This window comes from Leiobunum rupestre, chromosome 3 (genome assembly GCF_980474605.1).
Source record: "Leiobunum rupestre chromosome 3, qqLeiRupe1.1.hap1, whole genome shotgun sequence".
In the NCBI taxonomy this organism is placed as follows: Eukaryota; Metazoa; Arthropoda; class Arachnida; order Opiliones; family Sclerosomatidae; genus Leiobunum; species Leiobunum rupestre.
In genome coordinates this window covers 19607005-19621404 of record NC_143386.1, presented here as the reverse complement: position 1 = coordinate 19621404, position 14400 = coordinate 19607005, and the positions used below count along the sequence as shown (strand labels likewise).

At 38.9% G+C, this 14400-nt stretch overlaps 1 protein-coding gene across 2 annotated transcripts in view; it reads left to right on the top strand.

Annotated features, from left to right (window-relative positions):
* The window catches only part of Epg5 (ectopic P-granules autophagy protein 5), a 92922-nt gene that overhangs the window by 30815 nt on the left and 47707 nt on the right, over nt 1-14400 (top strand). For both annotated transcript variants that reach the window (XM_090167901.1, XM_090167900.1), the window contains 5 exons: nt 9275-9444; nt 9503-9581; nt 10065-10188; nt 12059-12188; nt 13909-14080. In XM_090167901.1, the coding sequence (XP_090024027.1) occupies nt 9275-9444; nt 9503-9581; nt 10065-10188; nt 12059-12188; nt 13909-14080 (675 nt within the window). The remainder of the gene's footprint in view (nt 1-9274; nt 9445-9502; nt 9582-10064; nt 10189-12058; nt 12189-13908; nt 14081-14400) is intronic.

The window sequence follows — 14400 nt, the reverse complement described above, 5'->3', positions numbered from 1 at the left end:
TGGCAACTTGGCAAGTAACAATTTTACATTTATCATATATTTGTAAATAATAAATTGTGGTCAAATAATACACCTTAAAAAATAAACAAAAACTAAAAGTACCTATTGTTAAAAATAGCCTTTGAATCTTCTGAACTTGCGGAACTACGCGAAGACCCGGTATCGGGCATGGTTAGCGGAAAATGAATACGGTTTGTGAAATGTTTCTTTCCTATCTGTATAGTAGCCCACCGTCATTTTAATCTTTTTATAAAAGCTTTGTTTCGGTCACCGTCATTTTAATCCTTAGACCCCACGTCTACTACAGCAGCATATTTCACGTATATTGTGGTCCTACTGGCGCCATTACCACTCCCAACAAATAAAGAAAGGCTGATTTCTGAAAGGGAAAAACGGCGTGACGGTGAGCTCTCTTCGCCGCGGAGTGAATTCTACGCCCCGAACCGTTCGGTTCGTACATTTTTAAAATTAGTATATCTTTAAAATTAATTATTTGCGGCTAATAACTTTTGCACCATTAGTTTCCCCTTAATAAGTACATTGGTAAGGTGCAACTAAAAAGTGGAAAACTAGTGGCGGGGCTATTGTTCCAAATAGTCGTAATGATTAAGTAGTTCCTGGTATTCATATTTTTTTAAGTTCATTTCACCCACGAATTTCTAAAAAATTTAGGTTACTAGTTTTAAAAATAGTTATTTAAGGGGAAAAATTAAACCACAGCGGCCTCATGGTTTTTTGGCGGATAATGTAGAACTTGTCGCGGAAATTACGAATTTAATTTTTTTGGGCCGCAAATGATAATTTTTTAACTAACTTAAAAGTTGTAATTTTTGGGGATTAGTAACGTTTTTCTTATAAATAGTTTCGTCGTGAATCCGCCGACACCACACTTTTTTCTCATATGTCAGCCACATTCTTACAATTAACGGTGGGCAATCTGGAATCGTACCTAGTGACATTGCAATTAGTGATATCGTAAAATTATCCAAAGACCATACATTGGTGCCTGACGGCGTCGGGCACTCACTTCGCTCGGGCGCTGGGGGCGAGTGGCGCCTCCCCAACCCCATACTAAAAAAAGTCATAGGTCATCTATAACGTGACCTAGAGGAGAGTACCAAGCCTTACGCATCAAGTTTATAATTTTAAATTAACTATATCTCCTTAAGTATTCATTAAGGGGGGAATTTCTATTTAGAAATGTCGTACAACGTCACTTGACCCACGTTTAAAGGATAAATTGAAGAAAGAGGGGGGGGGGGGACTACACAACTTTCTCTAAGGCGGACGGACGGGACGCGAGCGGTAGGAAGTAAAATGTTGAGTTACCCCTGCATATCACCTTGAGTTTTCAGTGACAACGATATCTCTGCATTGTAAATATACTATAAGCATTCCTCCGCGGTAAGTCCTATTTTGTGGAAAGCATATTTTGCATTATTTTGCAAAACTAGTGCGAACTGGCATTTTGAAGACCTAATTTGCGGAAAGAATATTTTGCATACTTTTGCAAAACTAGTGGAACTGGTAATTTTCAAGAATTGCGCCCCCTCCTATATATTTGTTTGGATTGTGCTATAATATAGTATTTTTCACAAGGAATCTATTGCCGGAAATGAATGCTTAAGGAGATATAGTTAATTAAAAATTATCCAAAGACTATAAATTGGCATGTACCATATAAGAAATGAAACCTAACCTAACCTAACCTAACTAAGTGACTGGTCTTCAATTGTAGACATGCTAATTTAAATTTTACTTAACCTAACTAAGTGAATGGGCTTAAATTGTAGACATGCTAATTTAAATTTTACCTAACTTAACGTAACCTAACTAAGTGACTGGTCCTCAATTGTAGACATGCTAATTTAAATTTTATTTTGCTGAAAACTAACACGGACTCAAAACTAAGACCAAAAGTAAATAGGGGGATAAAGTCTATCACTGCCTTCAGATTTTACCTTCTACCATGCTTGAAACCCTTTTTAAAGAGCTAGTGATAACGTGATATTTCTAACCAATAAGGATAGCACATTACGCGTGAAGTAGTGCATTTGTGGTATTCCGGTCCGCGCTCAAGATTAAAATTTTGAATTATTAAAGGCTTAGTGAAGCCAAAATTAACATTAGGAAAGTGAACATCATAATAATAATCAGCTAGGCTAATTCCCAAGGCACCACTATAGGCCCAAGTAATCTAGCTATCTTTATTACCTTTAATTCAGGTGGCCGGATTAAATAGTGTAGGAGGGTGGTGGAAAACCCTTCATGCCTCACGAGCCAATAGCTCCCTATACAGGGTGTTTTGAATTGCTCTGACTGAGCATATTTTTCAGAAACTGCAAGAGATAGAGTTGCGTTCAGGGTATTATTTCTAGTTTTTGATCGCTTTAAATCCTAAATTATAGAAAAATCGGAAATAATTTCGTGTTTTTGTAAAAATTTTAAATATTATTTCACCGGTAAGTGCTAGAAAAAACGTTTCAATGAGAAAGTTGTAGAGTGCTGTCGAAAATTTTCGAAGAAATTGGTTTCATTGGAAAAGAACACTTTTTCATGAAAATATGAGCTGATGAAAAAAACAAGCTATCCATCGCATTTTTGTACGTAAATGTAAGAAATGTTTGAAAGATTTAATTGAACATTTAATTCGAATAAACATAAGAATTTTACAAGTGAGGTTCTATGATACCTCCGTTTGCCGCGAGGCATGTTCAGGCACGATGAAGCATGTTTGGAATCGAGCGTCTGATCATATCACGAGTGACAAGTTTGAAGGCTGCAATGATTCGGTGACGCAAATCTTCAATGTTCTCATCGGGCGTCACGTAAACTTGTGCTTTGATGAACCCCCACAAGAAAAAGAACATAGGAGTTAGGCACGGAGACCTTGATGGCCATCGAACATGACCATTCCTCCCAACCCAACGCTGAGGGAACTCGTTAAGATGCTCCACTACACATCTTGGTACGTGGGGTGGTGCGCCGTTATGTTGGTACCACATCTGTCTGTAAGCTTCCAGCGTAATATCTTCTTAAGTGTCTGCTATTTCGTTCTGCAAAAGTGCCAAGAAGCATTGTCCATAAAGATGAGCTGGGAGGAAAAATGGGCCAATAACTCGATCCCCGAGCAAACCCGCCCAAACATTCAGTCAGAGTTGTTGTTGATGATGGTGAGGAAAACCCCATTGAGGATTTTCGTCACCACATGTGGGTGTTTTGATGGTTGAAAGGCCTATCCCTCCCAAAGGAACACTCGTCGGTCACCAGCATTTGATTGATTAAATTTGGGTTCTCATCAGACATGGTTATTGGCCAGTTGCAGAAATCAAATCTATGTTCCATAACTCCTTCGTGCAGAGCTTGGTGAAGGGTCGCTCGATATGGATGAAAGTTGTGATTGTGAAGAGTGGTCGACACGTAGGTCGTCGATAATCCGAGATCATCGCTTGCACCTCTTGTAGCCACATTCAATATAACGTCAGGGTAACGTGGCCCAGTAGGCTTAAGATGTGACTACACAATGCTAAAAGAGCCAAGTCTAAGCTTCACCGTAAGCCTAAACTAGAACGTATAGGTAATAGTAAGGAACGAAGGTCAAGTTACTCCACTCTGCACAGCTAGGGAAGTTGACCTCGAAAGGTTTACTAAATTGAAATTTAGTAACCATCATATCAGATCCCATTGTCATAATCGGCATCTGATTGGAAATATCCCGATAAAGCTTGGTGTGGCTATGCTCCCAATTATTAGCCTTCCACCAGCCATTTTGGTTAAGCCTATAGGCACCTAAAAAGGCAGCTTCCTCAATAAAGAGGTGGAGAGGAAGCATATTCAGGAGAATTTCCAGAGAAGCGCTTGGGGCTGTTGTCATGGCTCCTGTAATGCCGACACAAGCCAGCCTTTGTAGAGTGCGCAGATTAAACTGCACAGTCCTTAAAGTAACCGTTGGCCACCAGACCACAGCTGCATAAGGCAGGATAGGTCTGATGATCATGGTGTACTGCCAGTACACAGCTCTGGGGCTTAGGCCCCAGGTCTTGCTAACTGTACTTCTAGTTCTCAAAAATAACATTTTGCCCTTCTTGACTATATGGTCAAGGTGTGGCTTCCATGTTAGCTTGCTATCCAGGATGACCCCGAGGTACTTCACCTCGATGCTCTCCACTAGGTCGTTTTCAAATAAGGAAATACCCTCGAACATGCCTTTTATCCTTTTACGAGTAAAATTAACCATTACAGTATTATTAGGATTAACCATGAGGTTGACCTCCCTGCACCAGCTCTCAACTGAGCCATCCTCATTACGTCCTTCACTGTTACCGGGAATTTCCCAGTAATGATGATAGCATTATCATCAGCGTAACCGAAACAGCGGCATCCTCCCCTGTTCAACCTCCGAACAACAGTAGTTGACCAATCTGGCCATCCCCTGCGAGGGGGTGGGGAGAGCATCATCGTAGGGTAGGTATGCCGATGCCATAGTAACCTCCCCACCACCATCCGTGATGAGTCTTACCGTGGCAATATCCCTGGAGGTGTACATTGAGAGCGGAAGGGCATGAATGCCCTTGCGTATCAGTGCACAAGCCGTGGGTGTAGCAGAGTTATAGTCATAGAATATATTACCTGCATTTTGGAGACCAAGTATCTTCCCATTGGCAGTCCATGGCTCCTGTATGAGAGCGACGTCGAAGCTCTGCTTTGCGAACCTCCCACAGAGAACTGCAGTGGCTGCCTTGCAGTGGTGCCAATTAATTTGCAGCACCTTTACACTCATCTTGGTTAAGGTGAGCTCGGTTGCTGGCCTTAGATGTCTATTCAGACACAGTGGTGGTTGTGGAGTCCCCAACACACCCACCGGTCCGACTTGCATCCCTAGCCTGCCCCCCTGTTGCACCCTCCAGTGGTACAACCTCTTTTTTCTCGTCGGTGTCCGACAAGTCAAAGGCCTTTAGGTCCTCCACGAGAGTATCTTCCATAGGAATGTCCTCTCCTGAGTCCCCGCCAGCCAGAGCCTCATCTTCCATCCTTGAGATCTCCAAGGCAGAGGGTTCGACTGAACCACCCTCCTTTACAGGATCCACCGGAGTTATGGGGTCAGGTTCATGAAGTATCTTAAAGATACCACTGTCCAGACCGGGCAAACTGGCCGCTTCGTCGGATTGGGTTGCCTGCTGTGGGGCTGCCGGCCTTCGTGTGAGAGCACGGCGGACCCATGTCCCGGCCTTTTGGAGCGCCACCGGGATATCGGGTGCCAGCTGTGCCGGGTTATGCGGGCTGCTGTGTGCCCGCCGTTCCCCTTTAGGCGCTCTTTCCAAAGGGCTTGGCTCCCTACCTTTCTAGGTGGGGTGTCGGCTGGCGTTGCCAGAGCATCCGCTCTTATTCCCACTGCTGTGTGCGAAGTGGGGGCTGGTCGACCCATTGCTGCACCTTCTGCTGGGTTGAGTGGCTAGCGTCGAGGGTGCGACCGTCAGTAGTAGGGTTCTGCTACCCATGCTGGTTTTGTCACCTGTCCGGGCTTGCGGACGCTGGCGTGGGGAATAATGATGACAGACCTCCGGTGGTGTGGTTTAAATCTTACCGGTACCCGGGCTATAAATCTGATGCATGTCCAGACCCGTTAAGGCTCGGTGGCCCGCCTCCTTGATTGCCTTAACCGGCTCTCGATCCACCTGGAAGATCCAGCGGATGGCAGTCGGCTCATCGGCTTTAGCTACGACCTTCCAACATTGCGTATTTAGCGCGGTGTTGTAGGTCCTGAGTCTACGAAGGAGGACAGTGCCATCCTTTGTGTAGATGTCCTTGGTGCGGAAGGCTACCTTGAAGGGCTTCGGTAGGTCGACGGCCTTCATTACTAAAAGCCGTGACCCCCAACCAGCTGAAAGTTCCCAAAACGAGGTAGAGGGTCTCCCGAAGGTAACCCATCTATCCGCTTCAGATTCTCACGCTGAATGGTGCCCATTTCCTCTGCAGAGATGGTCTTCACAGGATAGCCTTCTTTAACGATGGCCATCGTTGTGGAGCTTAAGGTTTCACTATAGGTTTGGTCGTGAGACTTCACCTTTTAGGAAACCTGAGACTGGGAATCGGGGAGTGATGGCGGGGGGTCGCCCTTACCAGAGACCTCCTCCTGCATCAATTTTTCCCTGCGGCGTCGATTCTGCTTTTGACTTTTATTCAGGGGCTTATCCCCTTGAACCCTTGCTTCACCGACTGGTTCTTGCCAGAGGCAGACCCTTGAAGGCTAGGCCGGGTTCCTGTAGGGGTAAGTTCCCCCCTCAAGGTAAGGAAAAGGGGGGGTAACATCAGAGAATGAACCCGCCCCTTGCTTTGGGTTGGGTTCTTTCAAACCCTCCCCTTGCTTTGGGTTGGGTCCTATCGAACCCTCCCCTTGCTTAAGACCGGGTTCTTTCGAACCCTTGCCCGGTTTTTGTTTTTTTTTTGTTTTTTTTTGTGCTTCCATATTTGGTCCCACGAGAAAAGAGGAAAGTAAAAAGTCACCGCCCTTAATCTTCTGTCCGGGCGGAAGGCTAAAATACAACGGGGTGTCGCCTGGTGCCCCGAGGGGATCGTTCACGATACCGTATTTACGCTTCCCCGGTACCTCTCAGACCTCGGCACGATACCTCACACCTTAGCTTAAGGAAGAAGCAGAGCCTTAGTTGGCCAGCATGAAGGGTTGCCCCTCCACCTGTTACTCCCTTCCACCACGAAGAGGTACAAGGTTGCAGTTTATGGAAGGGCGGACTACCTCAAAGGTTGCCTGACATGTGAAGAGTGGTCCAACACGTAGTTCGTCGATAATCCGAGATCATCGCTTACACCTCTGACGCTTGCTCGAGGATACGCAACGAAATAGGCTAGAACGGTGTCTTCCATGTTGATGTTTCGACGACCTGGTCCATGATATCTGGTATTGACGTTTCCGTAAGTCTGAAAGTCACGAACAGCTCCAAGAACAGTGTTGTGGTTTGGTCTTCTATCTGGATATCGAACGGTGAACAATTCATTAACCCTATGCGCATTGCGATTGGCTTCACCATAAAATAACTCGGCAAAATTGCACTACAGCGGCCTCATCTAATTTCGTGTTTTTTTTTTAGTGGAGAATGTAGCACTTGACGCGTAGATTACGAAACCATTTTTTGGGCCGCAAATGATAATTAAATTAATTAACTTAATTTAAAAAAATTTAGTAATTTTAGGGAATTACCGTGTTTTTGTATTTTTTTGTGGTGGAGAATGTAGCACTTGACGCGTAGATTACGCAACTATTTTTTTGGGCCTCAAATGAGAATTAAATTAATTAACTTAATTTTAAAAATTAAGTAATTTTAGGGAATTACCGTGTTTTTGTATTTTTTTGTGGACGGAAATAAGTACAACGAAACACGTGAAAATGCCCAAAAATTAGAAATTTAAAATTACATTAAAAAATTAAATAATCATTTGCGGCCAAAATAAAGATTACCCTCGGCATCTACGTGACAAGGTGTATCAGGCGCAACCAAAATTAATATAAAATTCAAAGAAAATGAGAAATCATTAAAATTAAAAAATTAAATTAAACAATTAAATACTCATTTGCGGCCAGAATAAAAAATACCCTCGGCATCTACGTGACAAGGTCTATCAGGCGCAACCAAAATTAATATAAAATTCAATGAAAATGAGAAATTTTTAAAATTAAAAAAATTAAGTTAAACAATTAAATAATCATTTGCGGCCAAAATAAAAAAATACCCTCGACATCTACGTGGCAAGGTCTATCAGGCGCAACCAAAATTAATATCAAATTCGATGAGGCCGCTGTAGTACACTTCACCCAATAAGGCAACCATAAAAGCATGCTGATCACAAGAATAATTTAGTGGCATGTTGATTAGACTCATTAAACGTTAGGGAATGGTTGAAAACAAAAATATTTAATAACATTAAATACTAATTGAAAACTTGACCTTTGTGCGTAGTTGGCCTACTGTAGGCCTAAATTGGCGTTTTGGTAAATTGTTTTAAGGAATTTAATCTTTTAACGTGATTTCTTTCACTTATGTACAAAAATGTGAAGGCAATTGGCTCCTATGGACAGCTTGTTTTTTTCATCAGCTCATATCTTCGTGAAAGTGTTATTTTCCGATGAAACCAATTTCTTTGAACATTTTCTTTCTTTCTCATTGAAACGTTTTTTCTAGCACTTACCGGTGAAAAAATATTTTTTACAAAAACCCGAAATTATTTCCGATTTTTCTGAAATTTTGCATTTAAAGCGATCCCACACTAGAAATAATACTCTACCTCTTGCAGTTTCTTTAAAAAAATGCCCAGTCAGAGCAATTCAAAACCCCCTGTATACACTTATATATTACTGTTTACCCTACCAGTTTTTAAATTTTTGGATGTAATTACCCTTACCAAAAATTAAGTGGTCTAGGAAATACTTTTAAGTTGGTATTTGGAACAAATACCAACTTAAAACCTACTTCAAACCAAATTACAAATGTGTAATTTTCTAACCACTAAAAACCAACTAATTATCAACTTAAAGAAAAAAGTATTTTTCCATCAACTTAATAACAACTTATTACCCCTTTAACTAGTTTATTGAAATATTCTGACCACTTGAGCCTACTTAAAACCAACTTAACGTCAACTTAAATGTGTATACCAACTAAATACCAACTAAAATCCAACTTATTTTTTGGTTTTTACTAACGTATATATACGTTAGTAGTCACGTGAGACGCGTTTAATTTTAAAGCCTTGAAGTGTTTTGTTTTGATGTTGGACGATTTTTTTTATGTCCAATGTTCGAAAAAATAGCACCACATTGTAGGAAACCACGCTCCGCAACCACTTGTTGTAGATTGGAAATAAAAACGCTAAATTTTACTTTAAATAAACATCATTTAATTGGTTAAATTATCATATTAAAACTGACAATTGCGAGTTATATATAAAACATATGTACAATAAATAACATAATCTCAAACTTTTCATTAGAAAAGCTGGACCAAGACTGACTAAATAGAGAGATTAGTCTAGACTGTCTGATTGCTACAATAACGCCCACTGGTGGTGGTAGGTCAGTGACCAAATATTTACATATCACTTAAATTATCACCTTACATGTGTCTAAACATTCACAATGGTAAAACATAAAACATATTCATACAAACCCCGGGTCTGAGTTGTGTTTTCTCCTACAAAGTCTTAAAGATACCCACGTGTCCGATCAATTTCATCTTTCTAATTTTTAACATAATTCTTTCAGCAATGCCCCAAGAGGCAGTGTTGGATTTAAGTTTTTTGATGGAGATTATCACCTTCCACTGTTAAAAAAGATAAAAAAGAAATTAATTGAATCGGCTGATCAGTACTACACTCTCTTTAAAAATGCAAATGATGACTTGGAAAAATTGTTTAGTTCCAATATTGATGATGGTATGTGTGGTGTACGTTTAATTAAGCAGAAGTTATTTAATGTGTGTTTTTGTAACAGATGATAGGAGTAACGGTGAAAGACAAAAAATAGCAACTACTTTGGAAAAGAAGAAAAACCACTATTACAAATTGACTGAGTAAATTCAAAATATGATTTAAATGTTTCCATAATTTCACCCTATAAGCTGCACTTATCTGATTTTATAAATATAATTTAATTTTTAAAATTGTTGGTTTCTGAAAGTTTTCATCTTTTAGTTACAACAAACTGATCTCTGTTGAATGTTCAAATATAATTATTTATAATTAACCTTTTCAGCTAACATTATAAGCAAAGTAACCTAGTTGTCAATGTCATAAGCCCTTAAGCTGATGGAGTTTCATATGCTAGGCAGATGCTTTTTCGTAACATCTGCCAAAATCCATCTGTTAGTAGAACTTGTGGTGCTGTCTTTTTTGTAAAGTGACTAATTAAGCCCATAATTTGAAGAAGCTTAAAATACTCGCATGTTCCATCAGGGTAATTAAGAAACAAAATATCAGATTACAACAGCATATAGGCTGAGAATTTATGGTTTAATAATTATCTGAATTCTAAACTCAATTCCAAATGTTTTTAGGATTTTTCGTGCCTTCAGCCTTTGGATTGGAGAGCCTAGGCTTCATGATCCCAATTTAAACTTGTCTGCCTTTCCACCTCAGTATTGTGTAAATCGTTTGAAAGATGTTCTTCAAGATTCTAAGGTATTTGTCTCACTCTGCATTTTGATGTATTATTAGTATTTATGTCAATGAAAATTTTAGGGTGAAGTGTAGTACAGCGGCCTGATAGACCTTGTCACGTAGATGTCGAGGGTATTTTTTATTTTGGCCGCAAATGATTATTTAATTGTTTAACTTAATTTTTTTAATTTTAAAAATTTCTCATTTTCATTGAATTTTATATTAATTTTGGTTGCGCCTGATAGACATTGTCACGGAGATGTCGAGGGTAATTTTTATTTTGGCCGCAAATGATTATTTAATTGTTTAACTTAATTTTTTTAATTTAAAAAATTTATCATTTTCATTGAATTTTATATTAATTTTGGTTGCGCCTGATAGACCTTGTCACGTAGATGCCGAGGGTAATTTTTATTTTGGCCGCAAATGATTATTTAATTTTTTAATGTAATTTTAAATTTCTAATTTTTGGGCATTTGCACGTGTTTTGTTGTACTTATTTCCGTCGTGTGTTCGCCGGCAACACAGTTTCGGTGTCCTAATGAATTCCACGTGATATTCCCTTTTTATATAAAATCAGTTACAGTTTTTGTTCATTTTCTCGGTGTTTTGTATTTTTGGGCCACAAAGTGATATTCCCGTACTTTATCAAATCTTTTACAGTTTTTGTTCATTTTCTCGGTGTTTTCTATTATTGGGCCACTTTGTTTCTGGTTGAGATTGAAAGTATATACTTGATGCGTAAGGCTTGGTACTGTCCTCTAGGTCGCGTTATAGATGGCCCATCGCTTTTTTTAGTATGGGGTTGGGGAGGCGCTGCGCGCCCCCAGCGCTTGAGCGAAGCGAGTGCGCGGCGCCGTCAGGCTCCAATACGGGGAGTTTAGTAACGTCTTTTACGTGTTTTGGAAGTAATTATCTTCGTCGGGTTGTCGCCTACACCACGGCTTGTTACTGTTTGTTTAGGTTTCCACTCTACTAACTTTTTAACATTAAGTTAATTAATTTAATTATCATTTTCGACCCAAAAACAAAAGTTTCGTAATCAACGCGTCAAGTGCTACATTCTCCGCCACCCAAAAATACAAAACCACGGTAATTCCCTAAAATTAGTACATTTTTAACATTAATTTAATTAATTTAATTATCATTTACGGCCCAAAAAAATTAGTTTCGTAATCTACGCGTCAAGTGCTACATTCTCCGCCACCCAAAAATACAAAACCACGGTAATTCCCTAAAATTAGTACATTTTTAACATTAAGTTAATTAATTTAATTATCATTTACGGCCCAAAAAAATTAGTTTCGTAATCTACGCGTCAAGTGCTACATTCTCCGCCACCCAAAAATACAAAAACACGGTAATTCCCTAAAATTAGTACATTTTTAACATTAAGTTAATTAATTTAATTATCATTTGCGGCCCAAAAAAAATTAGTTTCGTAATCTACGCGTCAAGTGCTACATTCTCCACCAAAAAAAACCACGAAATTACATGAGGCCGCTGTAGTGCAATTTTGCCAAATTATTTTTATATATTTTACGCTGCATACTTCGTAGCTAATCCCAGCTTTAAAACATTATTATGCGTCACAGATCTCAAAGTACAACACCACATTATCCAGCATGTGACAACCATGGGCATCTTAATGGCATGGCCAACATAAACTCAATACCATGACAAGGAAAATAAGCTACGCCTACGAGCAACCTACAAATTAGTTGTAATTAAAGGGAATATAAATTAAAAAGTTTTCTATTAGTTAAATTTCTATTTCTATACCACCTAATACTAGTATGCGCTCCTCCCCGTTTAGTGTGAAAATTATTATTTTAAAGGGGATTCTGCTATGCTTTTTATGCCTTATATTTTATACTTCGTATAATTTTAGGAACTGTGGCTTGACCTACTGGATTTAGATGCAATTGGTTCTGGGATTTCTGAAGTGGAAAAAAATTGGCTCTCTCAAAGGAGGGTTGTAGTAGTTCCTCTTCGATATGGACAGAAAAATGAAACACTGGGTTAGTTTTTATAGTATATTTTATTTTTAAAACACTTCAAATGCATAGTAGAATCATGGGGTGCATGATTGGAGTGCTATCAATTATTGTTATGAGTCAGTGGTGAAACCAGGATTGGGGGGGGGGGGGGGACCCACACAAATGAAATTGTGCATGCAACCATACATTTTGTGAGGCAGCAGGGATATGATTTTCGGGCTTTGCCACTGTTATTAGTATTACCAAGAATGTATTTGGGTGAACAGAGATGTGGGTGGCACCGTGTTTGTCTCTTGTTTCACTTTCAAAAACCGCACACCTTTGCCCATGTATTGATTCCCCCTCTTCCCTGTAAGAGAAGATACTTCCCCGTAGTTGGTTCTGAAGCTCTCTGTGGAGAAGGATAACATCATCCAGGAAACATAAAAATGCAATAGCTGTGGTTGCATATATTCTCTGTTATCCTGAATACATTATTGGTTGTACTATTTGGTTTATTTCACCATTGAAACATGTCGTAAATGGTAAAAGAATATTTCTATATCTTAACGAAATCTTAAGTTTCATTAGATTTATTTTCCTTAAATATTATTAAGGGGTTTTCCCCCAAGTTCTTCGGTTTCCCCTTCCATTAAAACTTGTTGAGGTTAATGGTAATAGTTAGTGTAGGGAGCTGTTGGCTCGCGTGGCGTGAAGGGCTTGCCACCAACCTCCTACACATTGTAACCCGGCTACCTGGATTAATGGCTTTAAAAGTCGCTTGATGGCTTAGGCCTAAGGTGGTGCCTTGGGTATTAACCTAGCTGATTATTATTATTAAAAGTTGAATGTTTTTGATATCGGTAAGTTTATAACTGTTTCACTTAAGAGTGTCAGTTTACTATCTTCCGTGTGTTCACTTGGTACTGGGAGCCAATTCTAAAATGGCCTTCAGAATGGTGGACTTCAGATTTAATTAAAGCAGTCTAATTAACAACACTTAACACATTACCTAACGCTTATGTAGTAGCACGCTTGCCACCACCCTCCTATGGATTGTAACCCACCCTCCGGATTTAATGGCATTAAACGTCGTTATATTATTATTATTATTATTATTATTATTATTATTATTATAAACTAACCACTTATGCTATCAGTATTGGATGTGTGTTTTCACAAGCATAGCCTATAACTCAAAAACCATATGCTTTCTTATTTTGTGAATTTTATTTTTTGGTTCCATTCCCCTTACCGAAAAACGTTAGCCTAATAATCGTTAAAAAGTTGTTGCATTAAATCTTCCAAAAATTGCCTTCAAAGGTTGTTAAAAAGTTACCGAAATATTGCTCCACAGTTGCGCAACGGTTGCGCAACCGAGACCCAACGGTTGCGCAACCGAGACCCAACGGTTGCGCAACTGAGGCCCAACGGTTGCCTGATTTTAAGTTGTGTAAAAATTGTTTCCAAAAGTAGCTTGAAAATAGCGTTAAAATCAATGGGAAATTGCTTATGAATGTCAAAAAGTTGCCCAACCGTTGTGCGTATATTGTCAAAACGTTGCTCAACCGTTCATTATTGCTTTCTAAAACTAATCACATGCGAAAATTAAATGTTTGATTCGAGAAAAATAAGTAAATTATGTGATTTATGATAATTACTTTCGTATTTCCTTTTCAAATCGTCCAAAATGGCATCGTTCTCCATGATATAAGTAAAAAAACATTTAAAAATATATTTTAAAATTTTTTTTTTTATGAAGCTCTAAACCGTATATTGAAAAGACTTAAAACTTATGATGATCCTGTTCCTGCACCTCAGTTGCCTTCATTAAAACCTGTTGTGTTAGAGGCCACAAGTGATATTTTAAACACAAAAAATTTATTCTTGGAATCCGTACAAAGTGGCTGTAGGACAATTTGTGAGCAAGCTAGGTATCATTATATCTTTATTATACTTATACCATAAGTAACATAATATGCATAATTGTGTACTTTCTTATTCCCATATCTAATTATGAGTGATAGTCTGTTAATTTCATCAATAACTGTACATACTTAGTAACTGCACTTATTTGAGTCTTGAAACACTTTCAGTAGTGAAAATAACTAGTAATTGAACTCAAACATAATGGCTATTGTAAACACTGGTTTCATATCTGAATTTATTATTTACATATTTAAGACCTCAAATATTTTTCTAAATTTTTTCCTTATCAAACTATCCTGAACAAAGAAACTTTTGATTACACAAT